Source organism: Phocoena sinus, chromosome X, assembly GCF_008692025.1.
Source record: "Phocoena sinus isolate mPhoSin1 chromosome X, mPhoSin1.pri, whole genome shotgun sequence".
In the NCBI taxonomy this organism is placed as follows: Eukaryota; Metazoa; Chordata; class Mammalia; order Artiodactyla; family Phocoenidae; genus Phocoena; species Phocoena sinus.
The window spans coordinates 97,892,807-97,910,859 of record NC_045784.1 but is presented as its reverse complement, the minus strand read 5'-3'; the positions used below and the strand labels follow the sequence as shown (position 1 = coordinate 97,910,859).

Below are 18,053 nucleotides of genomic sequence, written 5' to 3'. Positions count from 1 at the left end.
ATTACTTGTTTGAACATATGAGTGGTTGTGTTTAATTGGAGTTCAAGTTATTGGTTTTTTTCCCATTTATTGTTTTTGAATAGAAAACACCAGTAATATTAGTCTATTGGAATGCAAGTCATTTATACAGATTGAGGCAAATATAGCTGAATAATCATATAAAAACCTTTTTAACATTTTTGAGCAAACTACTATGAAAAGTTATTTTTAAAAAATAATAGGTAATAACATCCTTACAGGAACGAGTGCACTGCCTTCCTCAGGTTCACCATAATTGCTTCAGTCTTAAGCAACCAAAGTTTAAAATTGAGAAGAGGAAATTTAACAGACTGGATTCATTATGCCATCCTTTCTGGGGAGAGAAAAAAGAAAAAGAGTTAGTTAAAAGTTTAAATAACTTTAATAACCTTCGATTAAATAAAAGTAAATATATTTATTAAGTGGTAAGAAATAATCAATACTAAATTTAGCAAACAAGCAAGCATATTATATAAGTGATAAAAAATGGCAAGGAGAATAGATTTTTCATTTATTTACCAATATACAACCATCATAATTTTTCTAAAATTTCTTGTATATACTTTCTTTATATGGGGCTTCTACTAAATCTCCCCCTGCTGGAGTACAAAGCAGTGTTTTGAAAAAGAAATTAAGAATATATGCTTCTTAATTTGCAAACTATTGGGGGAAAGTTTGTGATCTAATAATTAAGTAGCATGTATAAAGTAAAAAGGTTTCATCTTATAGAGCAATGAAAAACTAAAACAAGTTTTAAGCAGTTTTATAAAGTGAACATATTTTGTACAACATTTCTAACTTTTTTTTCCAGTGAAGCAATCTGCTTTTTCATAGATAGCTTTCTTTATACTTTTGCATTAACCAACAATATTATCCAGAGGGTAGCCACAGGTTTATACCAAAATAAATGAGTTGATTAAGTTTACCTAATTAAATATAGCAACAACCCTATGAACCAACTAGTTAGTATCCAACAGATAATATGCTGCAGTCAGGGCACATGGGATAATGTTGAAAATTGCAAGAAAAAGGTCAGTTGCACTCGATGATTGAAAAACAAAATTTAGTTTCATTTATTAAGAACTGACAGTGCATCTTCAGAGGAATTAGGAAGGAAACATGAACACTCTACAAACATCAAAGAATTTCAGAGTGAGTACCTTTGATTTCTGTAGGCTATTTTTGAAGGAGTTATTGGTTGCAATGCAAAACCCCACCAAATATTTACATAAGAGATTATTCACCACTTAGCCCTCGCTATATTCAGTGTGCTAAAATGTTGGCCAAGAGTAGACTGGATGCAAATTTGCTGAGGATCTCTGCTGTGCTCCTTGTGGAAATAATATCTTTACACGGAGTAAAACGTGTCACTATGAATTTTTACATTGACATTGAAGAAATACCCAGAGTGAATCCTAATGATTAACATAGAGACCCCTTGGTTTTTCTGCATAGCAATTCTTAACTGGGAATAGAGTAGGTAAACCTCTCTGTTTTTCATGTTGCCTTCTCTATATCTTCTTATTTTGGATTTTGATTATACTCTCTTCTCATACCAAACATGTAACTGTATTCTTTTTGGGGATCACAAGCTATTATGAGAGTCAAGATTGTGATGTTAAGTTTGCATGTAGTGGGCTGTCAATGAGAAAAATTTAGTTGTGTATGTTTGTGGGTGGGGAGAGAGAGAAAGGGAGAGAGAAAGGGAGAAAGAGAGAGTTGAATAGCTTGAGAACATGGAATAATGAAAGGTCATCGCTTTTGTTTAATTTGTAAGTATTTTCAAGGAATATGATAAAAATTTGTCAGTAATCTTTTTTAATGTTTTCTAGTTCCTTTTAGAAATTTGGAAATAAAATTTTACCATAAAAAATTGCACCTCCCTATGTTTCCCATCTTATTCAACAGCACTCTTATTCTAGTCAGTCAAGCTACAAATTTAATTTTTTCTCACTTCTTATCCCTCAACTCTCACTTGTGAGTTCTCTTAGTGCTACCTACACAAAAATTTATCCCCAAATCATCCCCTTAACTACAGTATGAGAAATGTTCTGTGAGTAATTCTACAAAAAGGGGAGGGGATGCAAAATCTCTTAAAGCCTTGGATAAGAAATTAATAAGAGAAACAAACAAACAAAAACAACTCTAATTGGACACTGATCTGCATACCTCTCAGATTCCACCAATAACGGAATTCTCATGATTGTGTGAACACAAACACAAAAATATATGTGAGTTCAAGTATTCAAAGTTGGGAGGACTTGTGTTTTATAAAATAAATTTAAAAATCACATGGGATAACTGACAGAGTAATTGATTAATTTTTAATGAGAATTTGTGATTCTTATAGAAACTATGTTTGATCATGTAGCAACATAATAAGAATATATATACACATTTATATGTGTGTATGTATGTATATATGTATTTGTGTTTGTGTATATATATAAATATATATATAAAATTTTGTGTAGAGAAAAGTATTGATTAACCTGAAATTGTCTCAAGCATGAAGAGAAAATTACAGATTAAGTCACAGAAATAAGTTCAGGATCAGTAAATACACATTCAGACCAATCTCTCATTTCTTTCTGCAACATAAATCACAAATCTTTTCATGCTCTCTCTAAAGCTCTGTAAGATCTTCAGGCATCACTAACAGTAACTACGTTTGCTAAGGTAAAAAATGTTAGTTTTCATATTGTTCTTTTTCTTCATATAGTTCTTAATAGTACACAAGATATTGCAGAATAACTTCAGTTAATGTGGAATTTCAACTAAGCAAAACTCATATCCTGAGCATTATATTTAATTGATGCCTATGAAATCTGTGCCCATATGTCAACATATGTCACCTGTCATATAGCATACATCATCAAAAATAGTGTGAGCACTTGAAAATAATTGGCCCTAAATAGGATCTCCACTCTATATTCAGAACTAAATTTCAAACTATCAGAATCAGTATCACTCATAGAAATACTTAAAAGCCATTATTAATAATCATCTTGGAAGTGAAATTTTTTTAAAAAAAGCAAAACAACACTGTGGGGAAGAAAGGCTGGCATGAATTAAAAAGAACAAAAGCTATTTTTGACTCTTCCAACATGGTTGCAGGCTAGACTTGGGAATTTGTTAGTTTAAATAGCTAATTGGTGTGATTCTCATTTAGCTCTAAATTTAAGAATGACTATGATGGGACCTGGCTAAGATTTCTTCAGCACACAGCTTTGATTTTGACTTCTTCTTAGTGACCTTATAAGGGTTTTTCATGGTCATGAGTTTAGTCATGCTACGCCTCTTGCCTCATTGGGCAATAATGTGATGATTCACTTGGAAGACCAGTACCATGCTCTCTCTAAGAGATACCTAGTTTTCCACGCCAATTTGCCATCCAAGTGGTGGGAGATATATGACCATCCTTGTGGTCCATAGAATACTTATTAAATTCATTTGTGAAAACTACAAAGATGAGGAAGGGAAATCAGTTTTGCACATTATCTCAGTTTTACACACATTTAGCTGATAAAAGAGCATCTACATGGCTCTCTTTTTGAAGTAATAACAAGAACAACAACAACAAGGGGAAAAAAACCCATGATTTTGGTCTCCAGTAAAGTCATAATTGAGGATTAGGTTTAAGAGTCAACTGTTAAACCAGTAGAGAGTAGACATTAGAGAAAAAAAATAAAGGGAGAGGGCAGCAAATAAAATGGAAAGAATAGGCAAAAGGGAAAATGTCAAGGGAATGTATTTTGAGAAGGAACAGAGTGCATACGGTGTGATTTGTCTAAAAGGAGATTGATTGCTGGTGAGCTTAGCACCATTTCAATAAAGTAGTGTAGAAAGGATCTAGAATGTAGTTGGATGAAGGGAAGAGAAGAGGACTAGCCAGATGAGAGGAGGTGGTTGGTGAGGAAATGGAAAATGTTCAAAGGGTTTTGTCCGATGCAGCAGAGGCAGATGTGTACTAAATGTGTACTAAAGACAACTTTTTGAGAGGAAGAACCATCTAAGTGTACTTTCCAGGTAACTCCCACATTCCTTAGTGAAGTGCTGGGTACAAAGTAATTGGCTGATTGAAGGAAAGCGAAAGGGAGAGAATTGAAGTGATTTAAGGTGTGACATCAAAATATCCTAAGAATAAAGGGAGAGCTGTGGTTTTGTCCAAATTGTGTTTGGAGATGATAAAAGTCTACAACTTTATTGAAAACCATGGACATTTCCTTGCACCTTCTAAGCTAACCATTTATAGTTCATTTTTACTATTACCTTTTCCACCTTTGACACTGAAGAAAGATTGTTCATGTTTCAATCGCATTTTCTGTCCTCAAACTGTTTCTTATTCTTTCTTTCCCAGACAAGGTCAAACATAATATTGATGAGGCTAAAAAGAAAATGCCAGTGTTTCTACTTGATGTTTTAACAAAATTTGGGGGGTATACAGTAACCCATAAAAAGATGTAGTTTACATTAGATTTCTGGAAATTCCACGAGCTCATCATGGTGATGCAGCAGATTGGTTTCTCTCATACCGAAGAGCCTACATCTGACACTAAATGTTGTTAAAAATTATTGAATAGGCAGTTATCTGAGATCATTCTTCTCTGATTTTTTATAATAAAGCATTTAAGAATTGAATGATAATATACGAAGAGGTTTAATTTTTGTCAGTTTTCTCTGTTCAGAAACTATGGACTCATAATCTTAAAATATGAATCTTCCTTCTGGTTACTATAGCCTCTGAGCTTTCAGCAGATGGCTAGATCAAAAGTGAATTAGTCAGGGCTTCCCTGGTGGCGCAGTGGTTGAGAGACCACCTGCCGATGCAGGGGACACAGGTTTGTGCCCCGGTCCGGGAGGATCCCACATGCCGCGGAGCGGCTGGGCCCGTGAGCTGTGGCTTCTGGGACTGTGCATCCGGAGCCTGTGCTCCGCAACGGGAGAGGCCACAGCAGTGAGAGGCCCGCGTACCGAATAAAAAAAAAAAAAAAAAGTGAATTAGTCACAAATGTTTAAATTAGTCCTGGGAAGACTATATTAATGTGGCACAGATTTACAACATTTTGAGGGGAAATCTTTTAATTCAAAAATTGTTCTTAGGACTAATGAATGTTGTAGGAATTTTCTTTCAACTTCAAATGTGCTGTAGAGATTTTCTAATAAAATATACAGTTGTCATACGAAAAATTCACCTTTGCTAACTACAGCCAAATCAGATAATAACTATTTATGGTTTTAATAAAAATTGCTAAGTTATCCAGTTATAATCAGTGTGATTAAAAACTCTTCTACAATAAAGAAAAGAAACCCTGCTGTTCCATCAGTCAATCCAGGATTTTCAAGCATGTCAGGCTCACTTAGAAATTTATTCTAGGAAGTTAAATAAATTCAAAACTTCTGTATTCAAGTAAGGTCTTAATTTCTTCTACAATTATGAATTCACAGAACTCCTAGGGCTGAAAAAATTATGAGTGATCACATAATCCAGTCCTCTGCCTTCAGACAGGCCTATATTTAATCTACTTTAAGAAATTTGATAATTGATATTCTTTAGAACAACCTTTGGGAAAGGCAATTTCATGACCTTCGAATGTTTAGCAATCTGCTTTGCCAGAAAATTTTGCTTTATATTAGGCAAAAAGCCTCAAGCTAACAGTCTTCAATGGGAGTGATTAGTTCCTTGCTAAATTGAGTATCTATATCACAGGATAATATGATACTAGCAACTTGCTTACTGCATCTTTCTTTGGTTTGCCTGAGAATGCAGCCGTTCAGACACAGAAATGGACATTTCCTCATAAAGTGCCATCGAGAACTCTAACTTTTCTGAATATGCAATATATAATGTTGGGTGATTTTATAATCTCTTCTCCAAACTGAGATACTTTTGTAAGTGAAGGTTGGGGGCCGGGAGCATTAACTGGATGAGACTCTGGGTCTCTCTTGGGCATTTCATTAGATCTGGTAATAAGGTGATTATTCTATTTGAATGCAGATCTAGTGTCATTACTGTCATTTCCTTCCCCCACCCCCTCAAGATAATGTAAGTGGTTGTTTAAGCAAATTCAGCTGTTCCTCTTGTACTTGAAATTAAAATGAAACATGAGTTTCTCCTTATTTGTATTTACTAACTGCTTCTGCTTGCATTTTACATATTTCATGAGAGTGATTACTGTTTAATTTAGTGAGACATTACAAGATAGTTAACTCCTAAAATCTACAGTATATAAAATCCTGTTTTTCACAGCTAGACCTATTCCATTTACCTAAAATAATACTTCAAAACCAAAATAGCCTCCAAATTGATAGAGTTAAAATAGCTATCAAACTCACTTCGTGATAGTAGTGTTGGGTCCCAGGTCAGGCTGCCCCCAAATATGCTTCAATGGCATATTGATTATTTTCAATTAAAATTAAGAAACAGCCAGTGCAAGAGGGACACTCTGACCCTCCTTTCTGTCTCCCTGAAAGCAGGAAGTAAATATCATATGCACTCCTTGCATTTGGAAGTAGGACATCCTTATTGTCAGAGATAGGGAATTTGGGACCAAGAAGTCTGTATAAACATACCTTGTTACTTCTTTAATTTACTATCTCAAGCTCAAACTCTGTTTAGATTCCTCACTAATTAAGCACCCAAAGCCTAAGTTTCTTTGTCCTGTCAACTCCTCACAAATTTATTGTCTCCTTGTCTAAAAATTATACAAGCTGCCTGCTTTAGCCACTTCTTAGGTCCTATTTCTATGAGTGCTTCCTATGCATGAATTAAAATCTGTTTCTTTTTCTCCTGTTAGTCTGTCTTGTGACAATTTTATTAGTCCAGCCACAAGAACTCAAGAAGGGTAGAAGGGTAAATGGAAGTAAACTACTTCCTGACAGTAGTAACAGACATTGAGAGAATCTGGCTTTGTGGGCAGTGTGCTCAGCGATTTGAAGCTGCTTTCTCCACAGGTGGCAGCAGAACTATCCCTGAATTATCTCAACATAAGTATCCACATAGCAGAGTAAATTGAAGGCTTTTAAACAGGGGAGCTCGCGGAGCAAACCACACGCTAAATCTCTGTGTTGGAGACCAATTCCGACTGATTTGCAGGACTGAAAACTCTGTATAACAGCACTTTCATGAATTCAGATATTTATTGATTGCCTATTATATGGTAGGCACTCTGCCAGGTGCTGTAGCAAACAAAGTAGAACAGGTCCCTGCTCTCCAGGAGCTTGTATTCTAGTAGGAGATACAGACAATAAACATCTAAACAAATAAGTAGGATAATTTCAGATAGTAAGAATTGATATGAGTAAAATGGAGTGGCATAATGGGATAAAGAGTGACTGGGGGAAATACTTTAGATGGACTTGAGTATGTAGCCATAGCTTGAGGTTAGATATTTTAAAAATATTATAGTATACTAACAATATGAGCCAGCATTTGCTGGGCCTTCTCAATCACAATAAAAAAATCCAGTCCTTTTACACTGGTGAGTTAAGCACACAAGTGTCATTGGTGGGAACAGTTCAACATTTTCTGTTAGTTTGATTTTAATTTTGCAAACTAGGGTGGGAAACTCTCCTTCATCTTTTGCTAAGATACTTAAAATTCAATTGAGCTGCAAACTAAAATGTTTTCCCACTTATATTTAGATTGTTGTCTCCTCCCCAGTAAGCAACTCCCACTTCCCATATCATTAGGTTAAGAGATCACAAACTTTTGGCTATATAGCAGGCCCTTCTGGCTGTAGAGGATTCCAGTCGAGTCGTGAAAAGCGAAAAATTCAATCAGTTGCCCAGATGTATTTATTGCCAAGTATCGGGGTACTTGGATACATCTGGACAGCTGAATGAACTCTTAACTTCTCCTCTTTCCAATAGCTATTCATTTCACAGCTTCAGAATCACCTATATAAAGGGAAGAGAAACAAACAAACAAAAAGCTACTTTGGAGTGGAAGGATCCATCTAGTGCTGGTTCTGCTGCCCCAGCTACAAAAAGCAACTCCTACTATTGTTTTATACGTTATTATTATACAATGCATATAAATCCCTAAAATTGGGCAATACTATTAAATAACAAATTAATAATGTGAAAATAAAATATATCACAAATTCAAAAAATTGAGGCAAAATTGAAATTAATTGTATAACTGATAAGCTATATAATGTATACATCATTCTAATACTATTCAGTCACCTAGGTGTTAAATATGTGAGGTATAGCAAAAAGAACATGAGGCTGAGAGGTAGGAGACCTCGGTTCTAGTCTTGATTTTATCACTTAGTTGATGTGTGATTTAGGATAAGTCACTGGGCCAATTTGGGCCTCAGCTTTTTCAACCATGACATGAAAGGGTTGTGATAAAGGATCTCTATCCCTTGTGACTCCAAAAGGCTGTGATTCCGGTTTTCTTCATAAATGTTGAACATTATTCTATGCTATTTTACAAGTAAGATGCTTCTAAATAGCTAAGTTTGGTTACAATTAGATTCTACTTCTATTTATTGCCAATGAAATGTAGGACATGATATTCATCTGAGAAAGCCTCTTGATTTGAAAGGAAGGTGAAAGTGGTTTTTACCTTGATTTTTCTTGTGATGCAGCCTGCAAATTAATGTGCATGTATTCTGTCCCATCTCTTCTTTCTGCTTCCTTAAATGATTCTTAAATATGTATTTCATTCTCAAGGAATTAGGAGACTACCCAGATGCACACAAATTTTAAAACAAAATTATTTGTGATTTTCTGATTTTAAAACGTCTTTATGCCTAGGATACTTTACAGAAAAGTGAAGTATAAGAAGTACTGGCCAGTTTCGTGGTTATCTAAAGTTTCACTTCTGCTTTAGTGGTCTAATGCTCAACTAAAACCTGTTTACTGCTTTTTGTACTCTTCTTCCTTTTTATTTATTTATGGAGAAAAATGGTACTGCAATTCGACAACTTTGAAAATACTGTTTCTTGCACCAATTCTGTGAACTTTATATCAGATGGTGTTAATATTTAGAGAAACAGAGCTGCCTATTTTATAATTCCTCTCAGTGACATTAAAGCTAAAGTATCAGACCACAAATGACATGTGATATGTTTTCACTTTTTTCCTAATTAGACGCATGAAGAATTCTTCTAATTGCCCTCCCAGAGTACATCCTGTACAACTCAGTTTACAAAAATACAATCTGTCAAGAAGTTCAAACCAACATAAATCCTCAAACCCTTTTGCTCATGATTTCAAAGTGTGTACACGTGTGTGTGTGTGTGTGTGTGTGTGTGTGTGTGTGTGTATGTATTTTGGAGCTGGGGAATGAAAAGAAAGGTGCTATGAATATACAAATTTTATCATCCTCCATAACACCATAATCTCATAAGTTGAAATCATTTCATGATGATTCAAAGCCCCTTTGAGTGGTTGAATATTTTCATTCATGTTTTTCAAGCAGGAGAATTAACTTACCTAATTTTAAAAGTCTATGAAATATTGATTACTGCACATTTGGCAGAAATAAGCAATTTGTGAAATAACAGATGCTTCATAACAGCAACACCGGTTTTTACATCTCATTGAAAGATTATTCTATATATAGGCAGTCACGACTGTTCCACCCACTCATGTACAGTAGAGACAGTTTTCTATCACATAGATTCATAGTGTAATATAGACCAACTGTAGGAAACTTTGGTAAAATATCACCATGTTATTCTACAGTTTCATCCAAAGTTAAAGTAAATTTAAGAAGAAAAATATAAAAAGGTATTTCTGAGACAATTGAGAAAATGTGAATATGGACTGGAATAGTAGATGGTACCAATGGATTATTCTTAAAATTGTTAGGTATGATAATTACATCATGGTTATGTAAGAATATACCCACAATTTTAGAAATGCATGCTGAAGTAAAGCAAAATCATTTAAAATAATTCAACAAAGAGAGTGGGAGAGAAAGAAAAAGGGATAGATGAATCAAGCATTGAAAAACCTTATTAATTATTAAATCTGGGTGATGGGTACATGAAGGATCATTATACTATTGTCGCTACTACTGTGTATGTTTGAAAGTTTTTCAAAATAAATTGTAACTACAAATGAGATATGCTTTCAGGTTATATAGCATGACAAATATTTAGTTTTCTCAAAGATGACAGAATTCATTGTTTTATGCCCAACCCAGTTTTTATTTTTAGCACCGTAATATGCCACCAGTCCAGTTGTTAAAAAGAAAAACAAAACACAAAACATTATTTTAGCCATCTCTAATGTGATGAAGACAATGTATTTTCTCTAGAAAAAAATTGATCTTTCTAGATACTGTAAACTTATCTAGGCCTCTTTCTTCTTTGATAGCTTTCTTCCCAGTGGATATTATGACAGTGTATTTTGAGAAAAGTAGCCTCCTTGAGTGAACCACATTTCAAATACCAATTCATTAAAAGTCTTTTCATCAGTACACCCTCTCCACTTCAACAACAGCTTACAACAACTTGAACTCTCTCATTTAAGCTATCGAGGGAGACGCAATCATGGTGATTCATTAAATACAGGGCATGGCTCTAATTTGGTAAAGGTCTTAAAAATCTTGCAGGACAGCAATGTGATCATTTAGAGGAGGGTGACTGACTGTAAATAAGGTTTTCTGACAGCTTCACATGCAGTATGCATATTACAATATTTAAATTTGCTATGAATTTCTCTAGTAGCTGTAAATTCAAAAGTGGTTCCATTGTGCATGACTGGGCATAATTTTTAACAGTGACTAAATATATTGAAAATTTGCATTGATTAAATGTATTAATTTCTCATTGGAAACCTCTGTTCACTCAGCAAATTTATAAAGGAAAATGTATTTTGTGCTAATCCTCACTGAGGTACGGTGTGACCCCTTTGCCTCATATGTGATTTTACAGACCTTTGAAATTATGCTGGGAAATAGGTTAATGAGAGTACTTTATTCTTTTTTCTCATTTCAGGGGCTCAGTATTTCATGATATCACAGAAATGGCATTTAAATAATGCTTTATTTTTCCAAACAGCATATCATGCTGACTAAATTATGCATTTGTTCAACAAAAATATATGCATCAACATGGACATTTGTTCTTCTTAAGTAGTAAATCATAGGCAGTGTTGTTACTTCTATTGTTACATTAAAAAAACTGTCACAGGAGTCCTATTTTCTTATTTTACAAATAACAATTTCTAGGTTAAAGTTCTAGGGGCCTATTTTTTTCAAAATGCAGGTACAGTGCTAATAAAACAAAATCCACAAACATTTAATGACCACCTATTGTGTGCCAGGCACTATGACAATTAGTTTCACCTAATTTGAAGTTCCACAGCTCATTTTACAGAAAAAGAAATTGCTAGATTCAAAGAGGTTAAGCAGTTTTTCCTAGTAAATAACAAGTCAAGATTCTAAAAGAACATTTTATGGATTAAAAAACCAACACATTTAGAAAGACAATATAAGCAGAGAGCTTAAGTGCTCATCAGGGCATTGTTCAGTTATTCAACACATTTATTTAATGCCTAGTATATGCTCGACAATATTCTAGACACTTGGAATACAACAGTAAATAAAGCAAAGACCCCTGCCCATGTAGAGATTACATTCTTGTTCTTTCCACTGATTATCAATTATTTCTTAATGGAGAATATATGATAAAATAAATTGGTATAATTTCTAAATGTTTTCAAGATTTTACTCATCTCTTCTACAAATAAAAGAATAAAAGTTCTGCAAGCTACTTTTGTCAAATTACCTCAATCCTTAAGGTTACTGAATAACATATTTGTGATTTTATATTCACTGCTGTTCTCTATTGAAACAATTTTTCCCACCATCTGCTGGTATTGGAGTTCTGAAATAAAACCAGTTGTCACCTCATTACTTGTTATTGAAAGAAAGATTCCTTGAGTTTTACAATCTTATTTTAAATTACTAAAATATTTTGGTCCAAATTAAATCCATCTGTGTAGAAAAGCAACTAAAAAAAAAAAAAAGCCAAAGATAGAAGAGTTGGCAATATAGTGCCTCCATAGCCGATCATATTACATCACATATATATATATAGGTTTGAAAAATTCTACAGATTCCAGAGAACACCTGCTACTCAGAGAAAGCCAGAAATTATCTAAATGGTCATTGCAATTAACTTGCCAAAAACTGAGAATTTACATTCATAAAACAAGTACTCAGCTCTTGCCAATATTTGTGTAAATTTATTCATCAGCTTCCCACGTACCTTTTGGCTTGATATTTTGCATCTGGCAGTAGAGAAAATCTCAGTACAGGACTTTATAAAGTTCATGCCACTGAATCTGTCATTGTGATATACCCTGGGAAATGTTAGTATCTAAGTCACCATTTGTCACCCTAAGATATGTAGAGAGAATAGAGGATCTTCCTGATGGAGTAATCCCTGCAGAAATTTCTCAACATGAAACGAATATGAGGGACTTCCCTGGTGGTGCAGTGGTTAAGAATCTGCCTGACAATGCAGGGGACACGGGTTAGATCCTTGGACCGGGAGGATCCCACATGCCGCGGAGCAACTAAGCCCATGTGCCACAACTACTGAGCCCATGTGCCACAACTACTGAAGGCCGCGTGCCTAGAGCCCATGCTCCGCAACAAGAGAATCCACCGCAATGAGAAGCCTGTGCACCACAATGAAAAGTAACCCTTGCTCCCAGCAACTAGAGAAAGCCCACGTGCAGCAATAGACCCAAAGCAGCCAAAAATAAGTAAATAAAATATAAATACATTTATAAAAAAAGAATATGAAAAGGGGATGCATAATAATTGTTTCCATTTACTAATTTATTATTATATGCCAAATGCTGTGAGAAATACTTCATATAGTTTTTCTCAGTTAATCTTGGCCATGATAACAATGCAATACCAAATTAAAAAATAAATTGAGATGTTAAAATATCACATATAGATAGTAAGTGGTAGAGATGGATTCAATTTCAAAATTGTTCATTCCAATGTCTATACTCTTTCACTTTGTACCACCAACCCTTACAGTGGTTCTTTGATTCCTATAAGAAACTATAACATTCTCTAAGTTGAACATCATACCTGTCAATTTCTATGTCTAATAAGTATGCTCTCAGGAAAGGTATTGAAGGGAACACTCAAAGACCATCCAACTTCCTGTTTTGATGGTTGAAGCAACTGATCCAGAAGAGATAAATGACTTAACCAATGTCCTTATGTTAATTTTTGTTAGTGCCAAGATTAGAAGCAAGTCTATTCTCTTTCCAGTCCTTTGATGCTGAGCCTTACCAAGAGCAAAGGACCTCTAAAAGTCACAGATGTTTAAAGTCTCACTAGTTTATGCATAATGTTTAGTACCAATGTCTCATATCCTCCCTTTCAATAAAAGAAGTGAAGGAAATATCATAGACTACACAATTAAATGCAGTAGAAAGCTACTTTGGAATGTATTCCTGAACATCTCACTCTTTAAATATTCAAAAAAAGGAAGAAAGGCAGAAAGAAAAAAGGAAGAAAGGAAGGAGAGGAAGAAAAAGAGAAGGGAGAAAGGGGAGGAGGGAGGGAGGAAGAGAGAGAGGAAGAGAACAGAAGGAAGAAGGGGAAAGAAAATTGTTTTCAAATTTGTATTAATTCCTGGATGTCTGGAAGCCCCACATGGTTGTGTTATGCATACTGTTCCAGGGACTAACTCTTCAGGAATAGCTGGCAGGGCTATTCTCAAACATAAGTTAGTGTTTATGCAAAACTTAGTTAAATCTCACAGTTGCTTTCTTGATCATTTAATTTACTGACAACAATAGCAAGGGGACAAAGTGATTTTTAGATACAAGTAACACTTCCATGACTAGAGTAAAAATGTAAAGAAGGCAATTTTGTTCTGTTGGAAAACACACTAGTTTATGTATTCAAACAAGTAGTATGGAGATAATCCCACCAACCAACAGTCCTAGATTATTAGTTTAATACAGTTTGTGAATTTAGCATAATTGACACAATTATAGGCAAAATAAAACTCCACTAGGAAGGTTTTAAATAGCAAGAAAGATAGCTTTGGTGCACTAGGATTAACCCAAGTGATTCACATGATGACACTGCCTTTCATCTTATAAAAGTAATTGCACTAGTAGTTTTGAAAGCAGAGACTCCTTTCAAGCAATAAAGTGTTCTATTATAGTTTAAGAGTTGCCAAATAATGCCTTCTCCCTCTGGGTCACATAGTTAAGTACGCATAGAAAGTCTTTTGTCCATTTCACGTGAAACTGAATAATACTAAAATTTTTGAGTCAGGTAACCAACTTTTGGAGGACATTATGTCTCTAAACCTTTAAGATAAGGTGCGTAAAATACTGGGATAAGCTGACTTTAACTGTTATTAAAGGAAGACAGAAGTATGCTGCATTTGAATGAGCACTGAGTTTTGCGGTCCAAAGATAGAAAGTTGAGTACAACTTTTACATCTGAACTTTATAACTTTGGGCAACTCATTTAATCCTTCTGTGCCTTTTTAAATCTAGTGTGTAGCCAAAAAGCTGGTAAATGTGAAATTGCTCTGTAAAAAGCTAAATGATTGGCAGATATTAAAGAGGTATGTTGATTTAGTGAGTAAGTGCATTTTCTGAAATTAGTCAATAGAATCATGTAATTATTTTAAAATCGTGGTCAGAGTAACATGATTAGGTACCAAACTATTTTAGTTAACGTTGATTGATTTCCTAATATGCAACTCTAATACAATAGATTCGTAATGAAACAACTCACAATAAACATTTATTTCATCTAGAGTTTTTTCTTTGTCTTCAAAGATTGGGAGGCATGCCACTTAGAAATGGTTATAATACATTTATGTATAAGTAGTCTTACTTTCAAGAAAAGGGCAAATTTGACAGAAAGACTGAATTAACTGTATTCAAGCCTGACTAGAACTGAAATCAACAGGGTTTCCATGATACTCAAATGAGGAGATACACAAACACTCTGAGAATTTACACGGGTAGGGAAAGAAAGTCACTCACATAAGCCATGAACTGAAATATGGGAATAAGTGGACTGTCAGAAGGAGAAATTATTTCTGATAGTAAAAAAAATCACTCTTTTGTAGCATATTCAGCATAAATACGCTCTTCAGTCAGCTTCATCTTCTTTATAATCCTCTGGATTATAGTACCATCCTGAGCTGAAATCGTTAGCTTTTGGCAATCCATTCAAGGGAAAGTGGTAACTGAACAATCATGATGGTTTACTATAAAAGCACATGCTTTCAAACTGATGGGCCTTTTCTACAGGTTTTTAAAGTGATGTTTAGATCTTTAGGTTTATAGTCCCATTGAAACAATGCACTATTAATACATCTTTATAAAATATGATAGATATATGTCTTTAATCTAAATGTCTGTAATAATATTTTGAGTAAAAATTCCTTTAAGAAGTTTCTATCACTTCATCATTTTTTTTTTTTTTTTTTTTTGCGGTACGCGGGCCTCTCACTGTTGTGGCCTCTCCTGTTGTGGAGCACGGGCTCCGGACGCGCAGGCTCAGCGGCCATGGCTCACGGGCCCAGCCGCTCCGAGGCATGTGGGATCTTCCCGGACCGGGGCACGACCCCGTGTTCCCTGCATCGGCAGGCGGACTCAACCACTGCGCTACCAGGGAAGCCCACTTCATCATTTTTTAAGCATACATATAGTAAGCACTCAAAAATAGTCTTGAGCTTTTTGAGTTGAAGTTTTAGGATAACAAGTTCTTGGAGATTTTTTTCTGATTTAAGTTAGGGTGGCTGGCTGGTATTCATTGACAGTTTGTATTTTCTCTATATATACAACAGCAGTTGAAATCTTTTTTGTTTGGTTTGGTTGTTTTTAATAAATTCTAGAAAAAAAAAGCCTGGACAAATCTTAAAATCTTATTTTTTTAAAGCACTGATTGATTACATTTCAATTTATTACCATATAATAATTTTTAAAATAAATTATACGTGATCATTTGGTTACTACTTTTCTTTTGTCTGGATTACCAAAAACTATAGATTTCAGCATAAGATGGTACTATAATCCAGCCTATTTTATTTATTTATCTATTTATCTATCTATCTATTTATTTATTTATTTATTTTTGCAGTATGCGGGCCTCTCACTGCTGTGGCCTCTCCCGTTGTGGAGCACAGGCTCCAGACGCGCGGGCTCAGCGGCCATGGCTCACAGGCCCAGTCGCTCCGTGGCATGTGGGATCCTCCCGGACCGGGGCACGAACCCGCGCCCCCTGCATTGGCAGGCGGACTCTCAACCACTGCGCCATCAGGGAAGCCCCAGCCTATTTTAAGGAGGATTAAGCCAACTGGAGAGTGTATTTATGCAAACCGATTTTAACAGATCACAATTCTTTTTGCTCTTAAATCTTGTAATGAGCATAAAAGAGTCAAATAACTGGGTTATTTTTACTTTCAAGTTCAAAAAAATCAGGGCAAGCAGGTGTAGAAAAAATGAGCATGTCCAATTTATTTGAAGTCTTTATATGGATTCAAAGCTCATCAGCAAAACATTCTTGAGGCCTCTATTTCAGCAGGGCATTTGTTATTCTAATAAAACAATAATAAAATGAAGAGCCAGTGAATTAGGGAAGGTGTATTATGTCCGTCAAACTTTAAAATATGACAGAATGCATTTTTTTATTGACAAAGGCAGGTACAATCACATGCCTTCACATCTATTTATAATGATTTAGAGTAGCATGTCAGTCCTATTTACACTCAGCATAATTCATATTCCACTTCAAGGAATAATTTAATGCTTCATTATATTACTTATGTTATTATAAAAGAAGAATTATGAATGAGTACAAAATCACCTGCCAGTATAAACTGCTAGAGTGAAATGAAGAGAAACATTTATTATGCTTATATTATATATACTTTCAAATCTGTAGACTCATGCTTTCCTTGCCAAGAAATTCATATTGAATCATAAGAAATGCAACAGACCACTATCTGTGGCAGTAACCTTTGATGTTAATGAGGGAACTGGCAGTCATATAAAATCAGATGGATCACAGAAAATACAGTTTCAAGAAAGTACACATTGGCTAGCAGTTTGATATTTCTTCTCTTCCTCCATGAAAATTATATGCATGAAAGGATTTTTTAAAAAAATCAACATTTTATTTAAAAAGTTGCACAGGCAGACTTTTGAAACTATACCTTAAAGTAGTTGCCTTCTTTTTGCAATGACAGTAAAGGTGATTCACTTTAGCCTTAGTACTCCCTGAGAAAAAGCAAGGTCTCTAACAAAAAAGCACTTCATGAGGAAAAAAGAAAAGAATCCACACTCATATCCATCATTAATTTATTGCATAAGCCTTAACTGAGGGCCTTTTATGTGTCAGGCACTATGCTAGGTGCTGGTGACATGGTGACAGGCAGAATAGACATCCTTTTTTTGTATGGAGAAGAAAGTCTATTGCATATAACAGACTTTGTATGAAAAATCACACCAATTCCATATCACTGGAGGTTGTGATTGGTGCTAAGAAAGGAAAGGATAGGGTGCTTTAAAGAAGTAACAATTAACTGGGATCTGAAGGATTCATGCTAGGCCAGTTTTTCATTTGGTTACAAGGTTATTGGAAAAAAATTGTATGTCAGTCTCAAGTTTAGCAGATCCAAATCCATTTATAGTGCTGGGGTTGTAAGATGAGTATATTAAAAAGCCATAGCTTAAAATAAAAGAAAAAGCTATTATAAATATTTCTCAAAGAAAACTGGAGGACATTAAATTATACCATGTTAGGGCTTGCTTTATTGTTGAACAATCTCAAGATTCCATAGAATGTCTGAGGTAGAATTCTAATACTTAATAAATAGACTCCCTTCTGTGGGCACCTTTTATTTTTATTTTTTTATTTTTTATTTTTTTAACATCTTTATTGGAGTATAATTGCTTTACAATAGTGTCTTAGTTTTTGCTTTACAACAAAATGAATCAGTTATATATATACATATGTTCCCATATCTCTTCCCTCTTGCCTCTCCCTCCCTCCCACCCTCCGTAAC

General features: G+C 34.7%; 1 protein-coding gene across 1 annotated transcript in view; it reads right to left on the bottom strand.

The window, feature by feature from the left end:
• Positions 1–18,053, bottom strand: part of HTR2C (5-hydroxytryptamine receptor 2C) — a 244,974-nt gene that overhangs the window by 102,073 nt on the left and 124,848 nt on the right. Inside the window, exon 3 of the mRNA XM_032619710.1 lies at positions 238–352. Within this exon, the coding sequence (XP_032475601.1) occupies positions 238–272 (35 nt within the window). The 5' untranslated portion in view covers positions 273–352. The remainder of the gene's footprint in view (positions 1–237; positions 353–18,053) is intronic.